The 18,149-nt window shown below is 44.8% G+C and overlaps 1 protein-coding gene across 9 annotated transcripts in view; it reads left to right on the forward strand.

Moving 5' to 3' along the window:
- Positions 1–18,149, forward strand: part of SPECC1 (sperm antigen with calponin homology and coiled-coil domains 1) — a 167,322-nt gene that overhangs the window by 29,181 nt on the left and 119,992 nt on the right. For all 9 annotated transcript variants that reach the window (XM_037880578.2, XM_043531150.1, XM_037880577.2 and 6 more), the window contains 2 exons: positions 2,601–2,768; positions 7,817–7,952. In XM_037880578.2, coding sequence (XP_037736506.1) covers positions 2,622–2,768; positions 7,817–7,952 — 283 coding nt within the window. In that variant the 5' untranslated portion in view covers positions 2,601–2,621. Of the gene's footprint in view, positions 1–2,600; positions 2,769–7,816; positions 7,953–18,149 lie in introns of those variants that run through there.

Here is an 18,149-nt window from a genome sequence, read left to right on the forward strand (position 1 = left end):
TGCACAGGCCTCTAGTTTCCTTCCTAAATCAAGAAGGGGCCTCAGGATCAACATGACTAAATAATCTCCACTTGTGTGTTTTAGCTGCAGCTCAGAAACTCTAACTTCTTTAGAAATAGAGAAAGACGATAGCCCTGTTTCCCTCAACCCACTCAGCGTTGATTGATAGTGCAATAATATCCGATTTTCCCCACACAGGGTCCCATCTAGACAGATTCTGAAATTTATCGACCACTGAAAAGTTGGAACAAAATGGACTCAATCCTTGGTTTCACTTGCTTGATGTGGTGAAAAGTTCATACAGCTGCAAAAGGAATGTCTTTTCAAGTCTATTTCCTTACATTCCTACATGTCCAATCTGGCTTAAGTCAAGTATCTAAACTGCTACTGGTTAGGAGGGAAGTTTAGAGGAACTGCCACTCAAATTGTAGTTGCTTTCACTGAGGCTTGCTCCAGCTCCTGCTTTTCTTCCTTCTGACATGGCTGTCCAAAGGACACAACACTCTCCAGGCACTTTAAAATGTGCTCATTGACTCCAGATGGAATCCAGAGAGGAGCATCACAAGGCAGGGCGGAGGGTGCTGGGATAGAACTAGGAAGAAGTCCCGAGGCAACAGTTGGAAAAATACATGTGCGGTTATGGCATCCACAAAACCTATGTTTGTATAAATCTGGTAATCTCTTCAGCAAGGCTACTTGCATGTGCAATTGCCTGATTTGTATGTGTAAATGTGGGGTACCATACATCCATATATTTTTTTAAAATGGCCATTAAATGCATATGAAACACTAAAATCCTGTTAATGGTACTCTGAAACCATGGGACTTAAGAATAGCATTTATTGTATTGCTTCATAGTTAAATATTCACTACTGCGTTAAAAAATGTCAGGTGTATGCAGCACAGTAATGGTCATGGAATAAATAGATAATTTTCTCCTCCGCTGAAATCCGCTCTCGGGTGCTCAGGGTGTGTGTTGGAACTCCCCATGGAACTGGTGACTGCACAGAGTTAAAGAGGAGTTGCTCAGTTGCTATTAGTAGCTGTGAGGTTAGAGCCGTGCAAAAAATTGATTTTTCCAACATCCGCAAGGAAAAGTCATGATGCTATAAGGAGGGGAATTATTGCTTGCTTTGCCCTAAAACAGCAGCAAAAGAGAGCCTAGAACACTCTTGCACCTGCATGCCCTTTAAATAGAACATCCCTAATACCTGGAAGGTGTCATTAGCACAGAATGTAATTAGGCCCTGAATAGATTTCTTCCCAGGGGTCCACACTCATTAACAAGAACACTTCACCAGAACAATGCACAAAGCAAATTGTGAGACCTGCAAAGTCCGAGTCCTTCTCACCGTGGCTCTTACTGGCTTAGCTAGGGGAGGCCACATTTTGGCTCATCTGGTAGAGCTGCTGCCTATGACCACGAGAGACTTGGTTTAGCCTCTTCTATGATCAAATGCAGTAGTCCATCTCCCACACACCCTCCCAAGAGGAGCCTCTCTACTGGTCTCCTGTAGTTTCTGGACACCTGTTTGGCAAACACAACACAAACTGCCTGCACAAGAGTTGCATGCAGCTACATCCTATTTGTTTTAGAAATCAAGGCTGAAGACCAGAAGAAGAAGAAAGAGCCATCTGTGATTTTTCCCCCAACAATGGCTGGCAGATTTATAAGACCCAAATGATGGTGCTGTTGCTAGTGCAAACTGGGGAATGGATGATGAAAAGTCAGGGACACAGATCTGCTCAAAGAGTCAAGCCAGCCATTTAGCTGGCAACAAACCACCTACTGAGGGAAATTGACAAAATGTGCTTGCTGGCACATCCAGGAAGAGAAATTCATTTCTGTTCTCCAAATCCTGGCAGGATTTGCTTCCTTCATAGGCTCGTACCTGGGAAATTCTAGACTGAATGCAGCTCCTTTTCTTTCTCTTTGCAGAGAAGTTAACTGTTACCTTTTTACTGTGTCTCTTTTATGGAAATACAATGGAACAATCATTTCATCACCGTAGCAACATCAACTACCGCAGCTCTAGGCAGGTTTGATCAGTTAAAGAGACGGTGTGGTTGATTTGTGGTACTGAGGGATTATCAAAAATAAATAAATAGTGGGAGGAGAGCTTGTGTGTGTCTCAGGATCCTGTTTTGAACATAATATATTTTAACGTAATCGTAGTTCAAGAAGAAGATGCTGGATTGACAGTCTGACACTGAGTCCTCTCTTTATCCTCAGGACTGATACAGGGCAAGAATTTTCACCCCCAGATTATTCATTCATTGTGCTTCAACCCTGAGCTGGAGGCCCCGTTTTAGGGTGAGAAGAGAGGTCGGTCTCTATGGCCCATTCAGTCTTTGGCCTCTCCAAGGCTAACAAGAATGTAGTTTGTATGACATAGACACCAGTCTACTAGGTACTGAACTGAAAACCTGGCTACTATCTTATTTAACATAGAGCAGCCACTGAAGAGCCATTGGGTCACTACTGACCAATCGCTATGTAATCTATTTCTGTGCACCCAGCACTGCAGTATCCATTCTCTCTTTGTATTCCAAATGCTTTAAAAACATTAATATCTGCTTTCCTTTCTGATATTCTGCAGACTGACTCCTCTGGAAAGAAAATGAAGAGTGCTGCCAGACCTTGGAGTGCAATGGCAAAGCAAGGGAACCATGGGATTGACCGAGGAAAATCTCTCCCCGCTGCTTCCTCAGGCATGAAGACCTCCAAATCCTCTACTTCACTTGCTTTTGAATCTCGACTTAGCAAGGTACTAACCAGTAAGCAGTGTGAAAGCATTCCAAACTGATTCCAAGCTATCACTCCAGCTAAGGCAGGGCATATCACCAAGTGTTCAGGGCTTTGGCACTGGGTGTGTATGTCTGGATCAGACTCTACTGTGTGCATATTATACCACAGTGCCTGTATACATTTGACCAGATTGTATGTTTTGGGATAGTCATTTCAGATTTGTCTCTGTGTGTTGATTGGTTGGTTTGTGCTTGCAGAGTATGAGTGTTAGTGTGGTGGGGTTGAAGAAGGGAATTTGACCGTGTATGGATGCGTGGGTGGCTTGGACTGGACTGTGGTGTGTATAGTGCACGCATTGGATATTGTGACAGGGAAAGGCCATATGGCTATAGATATATTTAGCTCCAGGCTAAACAAATCCCTGGTACCAGGATAAGTTAAATGGCAGCTGCTCCAGGTCAATTAAGACACCTGGGGCCAATTAAGAACTTTCCAGAAGGCAGAGAGAATGCTAGGTTGATTGGAACACCTGAAGCCAATCAGGGGCTGGCTGAAACTAGTTAAAAGCCTCCCAGTTGGTCAGGTGCGTGTGGATGTCAGGAGCTGTGGGAGGAAGTTGCGCTGTTGGAGAGACTGAGCAGTACACACCATATGAGGCACAAGGAAGGAGGCCCTGAGGTAAGGGTAAAGTGGAACTTGAGGAAGTGGGAGCTGCTGTGGGGAAGTAGCCCAGGGAATTGTACGTGTCAGGCTTCTAAAAGGTCAGCTACCATAGCTGATACTATTAGGGTCCCTGGGCTGGAGCCTAGAGTAGAGGGAGGGCCCGGGCTCCCTCCTTTACCTCCCCCCCCCAATTAATCACTGAGCCTGGGAGACAACAGAGACTGTGCAAGGGAGAATAGCTTCTCCTCACCTCCCTCGCTGGCTTATGATGAAAATGGCTCAGTAGACTGTGACCCTTGTCTCGAGAGAGACAGAAGGGTTATGTGGAGGGTCACAGTGAGCCTCTGAGGCTAGCAAAATCTGCCAGGAAACGCGGGACCCACGGAGACAAGGACAGAGCTTTGTCACAATATATTGTGTGTGTTGTGGGTGAAGGATTAGTCTGCACAAAGTATGTGTGGATCAAATTGTACTCTGTGGATGGGTGGGTGTGGATTGGATTGGATTGGACAGGATTGCACTAAACTGGAAGAAGTGGAGGTTGATTTTAGGGTTTAGAATTTATTTTCTCAAAAAAGAGGTTTTGTTGTCTTGTTTTTTTTTAAGGGTAGTGAGATAATCTTGTGTCCTATAATCTGTGTTTTTCCCCCCAGCCCCTTTGGAAAGGCAAGGTACATAGCAAAAGTATTGTTTGTGATAGAACATTTACAATTTATGATACTCATCTTTTTATATATATTTTTAATAAGACCAGAAATACACACGAAAATAATGTTCCATTTTATTGAAAATTCCAAACCTAGCGTAGTGCTGCATCTGTGTTCTGGCAGACCCTGAACAAAGAGAGCAATATGGTCCAAGTATTAAACAAAAGAAATCGGAACTTGGGAACTGAGACTGAGTTTGTTTTCAACAATAAGGATTGATTAACAATACATAGTGTTCTACAGCGCGAATGTTCAAAGAGCCTTACAAACACTTATTAACCCTTGCTGCCTCCAGTGCAATGGGTCCATATATTATACCCACTTTACAGAATCCCACAACTCTAAGCATCTCAGAAGTGAGACACTTTCAGCCCATGGCTCCAGCCAATCTTTTTCATGATAAGGTCCTTCCTTTAAGGGGTGGTGCTGTGCTGCCACTTCTGAGCAACTATTGTAGAGGCATATGGGGGCAGGAAGGCAAGGGAACCTAATATGTTTAATTGTACATCTTTTAAAGAACATGGTGTTTTCTTTCTAGCTGCCTCAGTGATCTCTAAGCTGCTGAGCAACTACTGTACAAACAAAATATGATCAAAGGGAAAAGTTAGGGAGGGGCTGTGGAAAGACAGACTGGGCAGTGAGGTGCACTTGGCACCGTGAAAGGTGGTGAACTTGGTAAAAGCTGCTGTAGAGAAACTGGATGGAGACTTCTCCAGAGGTCAGAAAGTCAGATTGTTCTGTCTTGCTCTGAGGAATGAACTGGCAAAGGCCCTGCCAAAATGCAAAACTTCAGAGGTCTGGTTTCCTGCAGTAGATCAACGCTTTGGCTATCAAAGCTCACGTGCTCCCAGAGTCTGGGAAACCACAGACTGAGTCAGATGAAGAGATTAAAGAGAGAAGAAAATTGGAGCTAAGAGAGATTTAATCTTGCTTAAAAAAAATTACAGTTCAGGAACCCACTAACCATGGCATGTATTTGTAGTATAATCTCCCTTCTCATCTCTTTTCTATCCACCAACATCTCGCTCTAGTCTAGAGAGATGCTACAACGCCTTTGATTTTTAAGACTCTTAAAAGGCTTCTCTCTCTTAGTTAGTCTGAGCTGTGGAAGTGCACAAAAAGGGAAAAGCAACTGGCGAGGGTTCTGAGATGGACTCCTCCTTACGCTGGTTTAAGCCAACATCATTTCAATGTTTTCCTTGTGAAGCATATGTGTTTTTGGCCTTTCAGATTTGCATGAATTTCCTGAATACGACTCTAGAATGAACTTGGATTACAAGGGGAAAAAAAATCAGTCTTGCTTTTTCAGGTGCAGTAAAGTTTCCTGACTAAACTCTGGTGTTAGCAGCCAGTGTTAGATTTTGGAATATGAACATACATAGTGGTGAGCTGGCTAGTGGAAATTCAACCAATAAAAAATACATTCAAATATATGCTTGAATATCTCTTATATTTCTGTGTCTAGTGCCCTGTAGTAGGTCAGGTTGGCACCTTGCCATGTGGCTGGAGGTCCTGGTTCAAATGTCACACCGGGACTTTGGCTCAACCCCAGTGCTGACACTGCAGTGCAGTCCTGGAAGAGGAGATGCTGTGTCATTAGCAGTGCCAATCTCTGACACATTAAAGCAGGATCCTTTTTGTCAGCTTTGGGTGGGTTGTCCAACTGGAAGTCCTATGGACATAAATTTGCTGTCCTGCCTAGCATTTCCTCTCTCAGAAAAAATGTTCATCTGTTACTGAATAGTTTGTATACGGAGTCACTGTACTAGTAGAGCCTTATTCATAAGTTTGTTTCATACTTTGGGAAACTTTAAAGTAGGAAAACTTTATTCTAGTGTATGTTTTTTGAATGCCTGAGCAAATATGATGCAGCAGCTCCACATATACCATTAGGTTTCAGGCTTGTAACTAGGTCACTTGTCCTGAGTTTGCAAACCCCTCCCACATCCTGCATGCTCAAAGGGCTTTCTTGAATGCCTGGGAGGGGACAAATCTGCAGTCACACTAGACGTGTCCCCTGAGGAGCAGCAGCTGTAATTAGTTCAGTTTAGTGGGTCCTGAACTGCCTGAGCATGTTGGGTACCAATTATCTGCTTCTTCCTCTAAATAGAAGGTCCCCCTTCATGCTCCCTTAGCTATGCTTTTTACAGGACACCAAGGCTTCCAGTTCCTGTGCATCAAGCACACTTCCATTTAAGTACCTGCTTAGAGCACGCCTTGGGGCAGGTATCTTGTCTTCTTCCAAGTTTGTGAACCACATCAGTGGGGCTCGATGGATAATAATCTGGAGGTTTCTGCAGCTTCTTTGTCTAAACCTGAGAGCTGGTGCAGTTCTATGCTGTGAATGATTCCCTCTGGCGATCTGAAGAGCGAAATGCCCTCTCGGATACATTCTTCCGTTTTCACACTGAAAATCAAATCCTGCACCTCCCAGTAGTGATGCTAGCACCAGCACCTACCAAACTGTCCTGGATTAGCTTTGTTCACTGCTGTTCAATAAATGAAGCCCCGGAAGGTCTAAACAACTGAAGTGATGCCAGACTTAAGATAAAGGATTTCCCTTTGGTAACTGTGATAGTAGACTCTGTGTTCTCTGCTCTTTCCTTTTGATGAAGCAGCCTGCAGTCCTCCGCTAAATGAGTTTGGGGTCTTGGCTCAGTCCCTAGTGGGCTCGTTGTTCATATCACAAAGGAGAGTTTATGATGCAGCTAACTTCATCAGTTCTTGCTTGGCAGAGAGATGGGAATGAGCAGACAGACTCTCCATTAGAAATGCCTGGCCCTCCCAGGTCAGGATATGAGGTCACTGCTGGAGCACAGTAGGGCCTTGTAAAATGGCCTCAGCTGAAACAGAAATAGAAAGCAACAGATCCTTCCAAGGCCTAGTACCTTTTGTGGCATAGGGGTGCACTGAGATGCCAGTTATTTTATATTGTTCCTTGCCTGCTTTGTGCCTCAGTTTCCTCAGTTGCTTGTTTTCTTTATGTTCAGAAGCCTACGCGTTTCAACAAGTGCAACTCCAACCAGAACTTGGGGAGAAGTCTCCAGTGCAGTGACTGATGATCAGGAGCTTTTGAGTGGGACTCTGGGGATTTTTCACCCCATCCCCTCAGTCATTGCTTATTTAGTTCTCCCTCCCTCACCCCCCACTATAGGCTGCGTCATCAAACCTACATTGCCTCTTGGTCCACCTCACTGAAAGGCAGGAATTAATACAAAAATGCTTTTCCCCACCATGGCAGGCTGTTGAATTTGGTACCAATAATCCTACCTAGTAGATAAATTTCAAGTACATGCATGAATGCACTGAGCCTGCTGCCCCAGAGGAATAGGGAGTAGCCAGTGGTGTCCATTAGGCCTGGTATCTGAGTCAAATTTAATCAGTCTCATTTCTTTCTCAGCCTGCAGGATGTTGTCCTGGGTCCTTGCATTGCAGTGACTCCTTGGTGCCAAGCTGGGAAAATCCCTCTAATGTATGGGAGAAGGATATTCCCCTCTTCTGAATGTTCACAAATGACTCCAGATTGCTGTTCCAAAAGCAATATTTCTATGGGTGTCATTTTCCAGAAATACTCCCTTCTCCAAGTGTGTCACCACCTTTTTCTTTCAACTTGTGTGTCTGTAAAATCATCTAGCTCATGGGCATACCAGATCTCTCATTCTTCTGGTTTCTCACAAGATCTCTCTCTTTCTTGCAGCTAAAAAGAGCTAGCAGTGATGACATGTTAACAAAGCCAGGGGTGACAGCAGCTTCCGGGGTCTCCAGACTGAAGAAGACCATTACAACAGGAGCAATTTCTGAGCTTGCTGAGAATCGACTGAAGTCCAGCACAGGTAAGAGTAAACTTGATGGTGGATCAATTTCGCTGAGTTTACCAAGTTCCCAATTGAGTCTCTCATATGATGATCTCAGTATTGCAGTGAGTCCTTTCCCACTATAATATTAATGTTGGGGATCACACTGGCAGAGAGCTTTCTGTGCCTCACAGACATACCTTTGAATATAGCCTACACACCTTAAAGTCCGTGTTCCACCACAATGTCGGAGTGGAGCAAAGCTATCAGTTTTCCCAAGTTTGATCCAGGCAGAAGTTTTGCCTTTTCTGCCAATGACCATACTTTATCATGACAAACAATGGTGAATTTCTACTCCTGGAGAAAATAGCAAGTTTTCCCACATTTGACACTAGACAAAATTTTGTCATTTTCACAGGGTGATAAAAAATCAACTTTGCCTTTTGTGGAAAAAGGAGAAAAAAAACCTTTTGGGTAAACTGTAAAATGAGCAAAATCATGTTTTTTTCCCAATCCTCATGTGCTTTTACTGCTGGATCAGCTGGACCCTGCCTTTGATTTTAATTCAATATGTTAGCTATTTTATTGAATTAATTTTCAGTCCATATACTTGTCATAATGGGTAACTTAACAGTGGCATAACAGTTCTTAAAATGCTGGTAATCCTATTAAATGTGTTGCTTGGCTGTTTAGCATACACAATATTGTCTTCATGTCCAGATTATTGTATTTAGGATTCATTGTGCCTTGTTTTTCAATATTGATTGCAGTAAATAACATGGGTTATAACGTTCATCTGTATATTTCAGGAGTGAAAGTGTTTTTTGTGAATTAAACAAAAGTCTTCAGAAGCATTGCAGAAATGTTAATTGAATTGCTATGCCCAAAGCTTGTGCGTTTTGTCATTCTCAATTCAGATGTAATGGTTCTGAACTGTAGGAGCTTCACATATTGGCCAGTTACAAAGAAGAGTCACTAGGTGGCACTAGTAGTTGGTGCTAAGACTTAGTGAGACCTTTCTCTCATCAGTACTTCCTGAGGGGATGGGGCTATTCCATGCTACTGTTGAAACCCAGCAGGGTCCTCCAGAAAGAATCCTAGTCATCGCAAAAGGGAAACGTCTCATTGTCCCAGACCAGACATACACAGCATTATAGCCAAGCCCAGTCCAATGCCTAATAATGAAATAAATTTAGGAGTCCTCAAACTTTTTCTGAGAGTGGATCACATCTTAATAGAGACAGATTGTCTCTCAGAGGTGGTCTCTCCTCTTGCAATTGTGCAGACCCATGTCCCCTCACACAGCAGAGGCAGCAAGAGGCTGAGTTTAAAAAAAAAAAAAGACTCCAAGCAGGGTGGTGAGGTGGCATGTTGACCTAGTGGCCTCCTGTGGAGCTTGTCCCCAATGCGTTTTCATGGTGAGCTCTGCCCCTCAGCTCCTTCCCATTGCTTTCAGCTCTGCACCAGTTTCCAAAGGCAGCCAGCCACGCCATCTGCATACCAAGTACTCTGTGCAAACACTCAGCTTTCCCTGGTGAGCTCAGCAAACACGCTTTTGTCTGCTCTCTGGTGGCATTTCAGAGAGAATGCAAGACCTTATTAAATTTGGCCGTGACCTCACTATTTATCATGGCCTCTGCAGGGTTTGCTAGCGTTCAGGCAGTGGGCAGAGCAATGTTGCTAACCAATGAGGGATAAAAACTTTATGGAAATTTTTATTCCCTTCAACTGAGTGGTGCATAATGTAACATTGTAAAGGCATCAGAATAACCCAAACACAGATCCTATTCTTCAGTGAAGCAGAGCCAAGACACTAGAATTTACTGGAGGCTTGTCACTCGCATTTCATGGAGGCATTCGGGTTTCCGCAGCCAACAGAGTCACGCTGGCCAAAGATTCTTCGGGGGCAGTGAAAGGAGGAAGAGAACATACCCAGATACTGCAGCATGGGATCCTGGGAATGCAGCCAGGGCAGCATCACTGTAGGGATCCCAGAATGGAATACATATGTCAGATATAAAAGCAGAGGCTCTGTACTGGAGAACTCATCCCCCAGGCCTATAGAACAGGGAAGAAGGGAGATTAGGATATATGACTCTTTAAAAAAATATAAAATAATATATTGATTTGGTTCCTAGTGACCAGATGAAATTTGAATATTGTTCTTCCACCTTAGAACTGGTAGCTGACTGAGGATTCAGCTTTGCTTCAGCACGCGTTTAATTCTGAAGGAGAACATCCACGCTGAGCAACATCAACACAAGTTTGAGAATGTGCATCTGTGGCTTTGTAATACACAATCAGTAATCATTTAAATCTTAAATTCATAAAGTCCCCTTTAATGCAGAGAATAGACCCAGGTGCTTTACATATTGTGTGTGCATGGACACACCAGATCCTGCAGCCTTTAATCAGGGGAGTAGTTGGGAGGGTTTTGAGGGGGGATCTGGGCTCATTGTTATGGCTTCCTCTTTTTCTGATTGTACCTTGAGAATGTTTGCTCAGGCATTGGAAGGTTTTGATGGCAACAGGTGAGTTTTCAGTGGGCGCACTCACACCCCTATATATAATATAATAAAAGCAGGAAGGAGGATATAAAGCTGAATGCTCTCATTCCATAGGCATGCTAAGAACAGATACTGAAGGTGAAATGATAATACAGTATGTCCTCACCTACAGAAAGATTATGACCAGAAGTGACAGAGGTCACTGAGTGCCCCTTGGGAAATCGCCTGTGTTGAGAGAAAGAGACTTTAGAAAAGGTTTAACAGAGAGAAGTGAAGCTGCAGCAAGTGCAGTAGCTGGGACTCCACTGAAGCAGTAACTCCAAGGTGTCCTTAGCAGTGGACAGGGCTAAGCTGCAATAGTAGCTTGAATGCAGAATCAAGATAGGGAGCATATTTGCCTGGCTGGGAAATGTAAAACTTTATTTTGGGAGATCCAGGTGGCTATTGTGTCGCTGACGCTAGCTTAGAATTCTTTGTGCCTCTTTCCTTTTGGCCTCTCTGTCTGACCCAGAGGCCTCTGGTTTTGACATTCAGCTTTCTTCTCGCTATGCCTTTGCCCGCATTTGTGATCTGCATGGGAGCATGTGTTTCTACACCTGCCAACAGAGGACCCAAAGGTCTGATGCTCGTGCTCACTTTCTGGATGTTTCTCCTGGGCAGGAATTGTGGTGTTGGCCTCCAATGTCTCAGGATTCCAGACTCTCTTGTGTGCTGAATGCAGACCCACATCATGCCATACAAACAGTGTGAGACCTCTTTGCCCCCAGCTGCAACAGACTCCACTGGCTCCTCTTCCTTTCAAGCTCCACTTCAGACTTTCCCTGTCTGGTTTTGAACCGCTCACTAGCCTCACTCCACTCCCCTTCCTACTCCCTCTGCAAGTCTAGCACTGCCCTCTCCTGTCCCACCTCATTCAGTGTTAGCCTTGGTGTGAGAGAACCCACTCTTCTCCACAGCTTCTGCACTCAGGAGCAGCCTTTGTATCTCTCTGCCTCTTCAGCTCTACACCACCTTCTTCCAGGTCTCAACTGAAATCATCATTTCTTTTCTGCATTACTTATGCCTGTTCCTTTCACTCTTCCTTTTGTTCTTATTTGAGTCAGTAGTTGGGTTACTTATCTATAATGCAGTTTTATCTGAAGGACACTATGCAAACTCAGATTGTACATTGTGGTGTGTCTGTAACATTATTGCTATATAGATGATATAATTTAAAAGAAACAAATTACTGAAACCAAAAATGCCTAGGTTGCATACTCCTTTCAGCATAACCCTCCCGCATTTGTTTTGGTGACCTTGAGCAATAGTGTGTGTTCCCAATGTCGCAGATAATAAATAATTGACACCACTCTTGCCTGTATAAACACAGTCCGTGGTGTGTCGGCTGTCCCTCATGGAGTTTAAGCCATGCACACCATTCTTTTTATGCTGACACAGACTACCCTTTCTACCTCCTTAGAAGCTAATGCAGTAAATCAGAGGCAGCTTAAAGGAAGACCGGGCCAACCCCCTCTCTCCCCCTGGCAAGTGGAGTCTGAGCGAACGGAACTGGAGACAGATCCCAAGCTAGAATTCCTGTTTTGTGATGTTTGGCTACATACACTCCTGGCTGTTTTGAAAGTGTATGTAAAATGAAATGACACATACAGGGAGAGATGCCTTGGATGTAGATTCCTGTTCCACTGGGTTATTTCTTGCCGTGGGGAGCCCTGAATTAAAGACTTTTTTTTTTTTTTAACTTAAAGGCCAGATTTCTAAAGCTCTTACAGCTGTTGATCAGAATGTTCTTTTGTAACAAGAGGAGCTGGAGGAGAATGGGGGAAGGTCTTTGGAAATGCCTATGTAATGTTTGCATCTACCAAGCTAAGCAGTAAATAAATTGGTTGAAAAGGTGTAGCTATAAAGCTGTATACCCAAGCTGGTAAATTTTGGAGTCCCTCTCATCCTTGGATCTCAGGGTTACAGGAAGGTCAGCCTTTCCCAAACAATGAAGTTTTTTAGGTTTACAAATGAAACTAAATATTAACTGATGTTATACCCCACATTCTTCATAGAAATATGGTTATGATATGAATATGGCATAACTAAGATATACTTCATGCAAGATGGCTCATGTAAGATATCATTAGAACGGTTATGGTTTGCTGAGTGTGATTATCCAATTTGTATACATGTATCATTTCTGTATCTAAAGTTAGGAATGTGCACTATGTAACCATTACAACTAGGTGTGTATCTGGGGACACCCACCAGACAACAGGCCATCAGCCTTGATGGGCCGTTAAGAAGAAACAAGTCTGTGAAGGTTTCAGAGTAGCAGCCGTGTTAGTCTGTATCCACAAAAAGAAAAGGAGTACTTGTGGCACCTTAGAGACTAACCAATTTATTTGAACATAAGCTTTCGTGAGCTACAGCTCACTTCATCGGATGAAGATACTAATCTCTCTCCTTCCTGAGAGTCGTCCTGGGAGGTATCTGTGATGCTACTAGGGGCATGTCTTCACTACCAACGTTACGTGGCTGTGTAGTCATGGCACCAGCGCTCTTCCAGCGCTATTAAAAAAAATTACTTCCACAAGGCGAATAGCTCCCAGTGCTGGTGCACTGTGTTTTTTCACACCCCTGAGCGAGAAAGTTGCAGCGCTGTAAAGTGGCAGTGTAGACAAGGCCTTAGTCAGGTGGTCCTGTCACCTGATACTAAGCACTATCTTGGACTTCTAGTAATTTTCCACTAACAGGAGGGAGAGGTCAAGTTTGGGAAACAAAAGATTCCTGCCTTATGTAAATCGTATTTAAAACTGGAGAGGAAGGCAAACAGGACTCTCCTCCATTGCCTACCTAAGAAGAAAGACTGCTGAAAGTACCTGCAGGGACAAAGGAACCGACCTGAGGGGGAAGGCAGGGGTGAGTCCAGCCTGAGACAGGGGTACAGTCTGTAAGAAGAAATAACTGGAACTCTAAGCTACAGAAACTCTGCAACTTGCCTAAAATAACATTTAGGGGGAGAAATTACTTCTCAAAACTAGTCTCTTTAAGATCTTAAACTTAGTATGTGTGTTTTGTTTTATTTGCTCAGTAATCTGCCTTGTTCTGTTTGCTATCCCTTATTATCACTTAATCTGCCTTTTATAGTTAATAAATTTGTTTTGTTTATTATTAAACCCAGTTTGTGCAGTCTGGGGGGGGGGGGGGGCAAGAAGCTCTGTATATCTCTCTTCACATTGAGGGAGAGGGCAAATTTTTATGAGCTTGCGCTGTGCAGATCTTTCTATGCAGCGCAAGACAATATACCTTTGGGTCTACACGCCAAGGGAGGTGGGCACCTGAGTGCTGGGGCAAGTTCCTTAAGCTGAGCCTTCCCAGAGCTGATCTCCGAGTCTGTGTCTTTCGGCAGCTGGGTGTGGCCCTGCCGTGTGTGTGTGCTAGAGGAGCCTTAAGAGCCTGGCTCAGCAAGACAGGGTAAAGGGGGCCCAGCTGGCGGAACAGGCAGGCTCAGTGGTATCCCAGTACGTCAGGGATGTACTTAAAGGGGGGACAACACGTTACAATAACCTTGAACTCCGCTACCGCCCATCGGAAGATATCAAAGCATGTTACATACTAAGGCCATGTCTATACTTACAAGCTTACAGCGACACAGCTGTACTGATAACAACTGTGCTGCTGTAAGAGTGCTTGTGTAGCCGTGTTATGCTGATGGGAGAGAGCTCTCCCGTCAACATAATAAAACCAGCTCAACAAACAGCAGTAACTATGTTGGTGGGAGAGCACCAGCCACCAACACAGCACTGTGAGCGTGTATGCCAGCAAAACTTATGTCACCCTGGGTGAGGGGGTGTTACACCCCTGCGTTACAAACATTTGGCTGACATAAGTGCTAGTGTAGACATGGCCCAAGTCATTTACTTACCTTGAAGGAGTGTCACATATTGGCCTCACTGTACAAATGGAGAAACTGAGGCACAGAAGGTGCTGTGACTTGCCCAAGGTTACACAGCAAATCAGTGGAAATCTTGGCTCTGTTCCCTATAGTTTTCTGCAGAATCCCAGTTTATAAACTTTCTGGATTCCACTTGTAAATTCTCCAAAGGACTGTTGAGTTTAATCTCTCTGGTATACTTCCCTCCCCCTGCATTTCCAGCAGCAGCAGCTATTACCTGGCAGGTTCATCAACTGAAACACTCATCTTTCCAAATGTCATCTTGTGTGCATTTGGTTTTGTGCTGAGTGAGAGAAGCCAGATGAAAATAGGGAGTGTGACTGGGCTGGGCATGTGCAGAGCTGAGCTGAAAGCTCTGGACAGGATGGAGAGATGATACTCGTTGATATCAAGTTCTGTCAGCTGCAGTACTCCGCATCAATTAACCTCCTAATGTAAATAGCAGGGCGGGTTTGTTTATTTTGCTAGGCTGCTTTGTTGGCTCATTTGTTTGCTCATGGGTGAAGCCTGAACCTCTACAGAGCTATTCACCTCACCTAAAAAAAACACATCTGTTTTTCAGTAGAACTCTTTGTCTCCCCACTAAAGGTTTGTCTGAGTTTGAGATCCACAAGATGATTTTAGCTGTTGCTACTATCTCATGTTTTAGAGAGACTCTGAGCACTTTACCAACTATAGCTGGTGTAGGCAAACTACAGCCCATGGGCCACAGCTGGCCAAGAAGCCGATTTAATCTGGCCCTCGAGGTCCTGCAGGGGAGCAGGGTCTGGGGCTTGTCTCGCTCCCATGCTCCAACCAGGGAGCAGTGTTGGGGGCCGCTCCGTGCGCGCATGGTGCAGCTCCTGGAAGCAGCAGTATGTCCTCCCTCTAGCTCCTACACATAGGGGCAGCCAGGGGGCTCCACACGCTGCCCCCGCCCCAAGCGCCACCCCCCGCAGCTCCCATGGGCTGGGAACTGTGGCCAATGTGAGCTGCAGCGGTGGCACCTGTGGACAGGGCACCACGCAGAGCCGCCTGGGAGCAGCTCTGTATAGGAGCCGGAGGGGGGATGTGGCCGCTGCTTCTGGGAGCTGCTTGAGGTAAGTGCCACCCAGAGCCTGCACCCTGAGCCCCTCCCGCACTCCAACCCCTTGCCCCAGCTCTGATCCCCCTCCCACCCTCTGAACCCCTTGATCCTAGCCCAGTGCACCCTTCTGAACCCCAAACTCCTCAGCCCCACCCTAGAGCCTGCACCCCCAGCCAGAGCCCACACACTCCTGTGCCCCAAACCCCTGCCCCAGCCCGGAGCCCCATCCCACACTCCAAACCCTTCGGTCCCAGCCTGGGGCACCCTCCTACACCCCAAAACCCTCATCCCCAGCCCCACCCCAGAGCCCTCACTCCCCCCTGCACCCCAACCTCATGTCCCAGCCCGGAGCCCCCTCCTGCACCCTGAACTTCTCATTTCTGGCCCCACCCCAGAGCCTTTACCCCCTTCTGCACACCAACCCCAATTTCATGAGCATTCATGGCCTGCCATATAATTTCCATACCCAGATGTGGCCCTTGGGCCAAAAAGTTTGCTCACCCCTGAACTACAGGCTCAGTTATGGCTCTAAAACTTGAGCCATGCTGTGGAGGAGGAGAAGCAGTGGTGGTAGGAAGGGTGTTGTGCTAGTGAAGGCCAGGGGAAGCCCAGGGGGCACCAGGAACACTGGGAAGTGAGGGTTGCCCTCACCAGTACAGAACAGGTGTAGCAGCATCTACCCCTCCCCGTTTGCCATCAGGGTGTTTAGGCAGCAGCAACATTTATGACTCCTGCATGCATGGGAGTGTTTGGGGGAGGACTTCCCAGTCCCTTCTTCTCTCCTCCACCACTGCTAATGCCTCTACATGATGGCAGCCATATTTTGACCCTATAATAAATAGATAGGAATATCTTCTGCTAGGAAAAATTTCAGGTGAGCATAGATGGCCCTCAGTAAGGGAAATAGGAAATCCCAAAGACTTCTCTCTCCTTTCTACCTAGCTCCCAGAGACTAAAATATACCTGCATGGAGACAAACCCATCTGGTTCATTTTTACCCTACAGACTTCAGAATGTCTTTCTGAACCAGCCCTTTCATCTCCAATGAGATACTACCCCAGGAGCTTGCTGGAATCTATGCTCCCTTTGATCAGAAACCTTTTGGCTATTTGTTTTTATTCCTTAAACCAAAGAAGCAATAATAAGCACACTTTCTCAGTGAAGGCAACAGAACAAGTGCATTGCTGTCTGTGCCTGCCTGCTGAGTTGATTAACTGTAATGACCAGAGAGTGCACCAACATAGAGATATATTTAAGGCAAACACTAAGGAAATTAAGAGTTTAAATTATCCTTCATATGTCCGGCATCCCACTAAAATGAATACAACCCACAGGTCACTTGGGCAGAAGTATCAATGTCAGGATGCTACATTGTTAGCATAGTAAACGAAGCTGCATAATAAATGATGTTTAAATGACCTCACTCTATTAAGAGGTAATTGATACAGATGTACACCAGGGTTGTTTGGAAGCTGAAGGCTTTATGCTTCCATCGCACACCACTGTCAAATTTTTGTCTTTTTCTTTTCTTTAGACACCCTTCGTTGTATTTTAACGAAAGTTAGTGTAACCAGTGATGGCTGAAGTAGGGCCCAGGGTCAAATGCAACCCACAGAGTTCTACAGCATGGCCTACAGCCACTCTTCTATTCAATGTGTTGACTGACTCCCAGCATGCAACTGCCCATTTTGGCCTGAGCAGGCATTATTGATTATGAGAGACTGCAATTTGATCCTTTTTGTGCAAATTTAGTATACCCCTCCGCTTCCTGCCAAGTTGGCAGAGTTGCCTTCCAGTTGAATAAATATTTGGTGCCCACACACAGTTTCATTGACCCTATTTAGGAAGGACAATCCTTTTTTAACCAAACGTTTATCATTACTCCAGTAGTCCCTCCCAAGGGCTCTCTGAGTCCCCTAGTTTCCACTGAAGTTAAAACATGTGTCCCAATATTTTTGGTGTTGTAATGATGCTCACTCTGTAATGTGGTAATACCCTGGTAAATAGAAAGATATGATAACTATATCTGTGTATCATGTCTCTTTAAACAAAAGTGAACTCTTGTAATGATTGTTTGGGTTTTTATGTTTACATGGCAGGGATTTATAAACTTGTTAAAACTTGCTAAATAAATAACTAGGACACACCTTTTTTTTTAACTGGTTTTCCTCCCAGATGTCACTGTTTAGAGCTTTTCTGTGTTGGCAGTGCTGGTCTCTAGAAGAGGTGGAGCCTGGCTCCATGAGGGTGACCTAGGTCTCTTCCCTTACTTTCCCTAGTGCTATGGGAAAGGATATTAGGTTTGACATGGGCTATCCCCTGGGAAACCCAGACCAGAAGGGCTCACTGAGGATTAGCCTTAGAGAGGAATCACACACCATTGTCTGATGGTTTATCGCATTTCCTCTGTTAATCCACTGAGGCATCTCTCTCTTTCCTTTCAGAAACAAGAGTACTCAAGACTTGAGGTTCCCAGAGGGCTATGTCTGTGTCACCCAGTGTGTTGTTTCATGACATAGGGTGACTGTGTGCTAATGTAAAGCTGGGCTGGACTAGAATCCTTCTTTCAATGGTCAGATGCTTCAAAACAAGGGGTTTTTTTATTTTTATTTTTTAAATAAATGGCTTTAAAAACTCCTTGACAAATCTAGCTGGCAATTAAATTTTCCAGAAAATGCTAATGGGCCCCAATTAGAGCTGAAAAAAGGAAAGTGATTCTGTTT

Source organism: Chelonia mydas, chromosome 17 (genome assembly GCF_015237465.2).
Source record: "Chelonia mydas isolate rCheMyd1 chromosome 17, rCheMyd1.pri.v2, whole genome shotgun sequence".
Taxonomy (NCBI): domain Eukaryota; kingdom Metazoa; phylum Chordata; order Testudines; family Cheloniidae; genus Chelonia; species Chelonia mydas.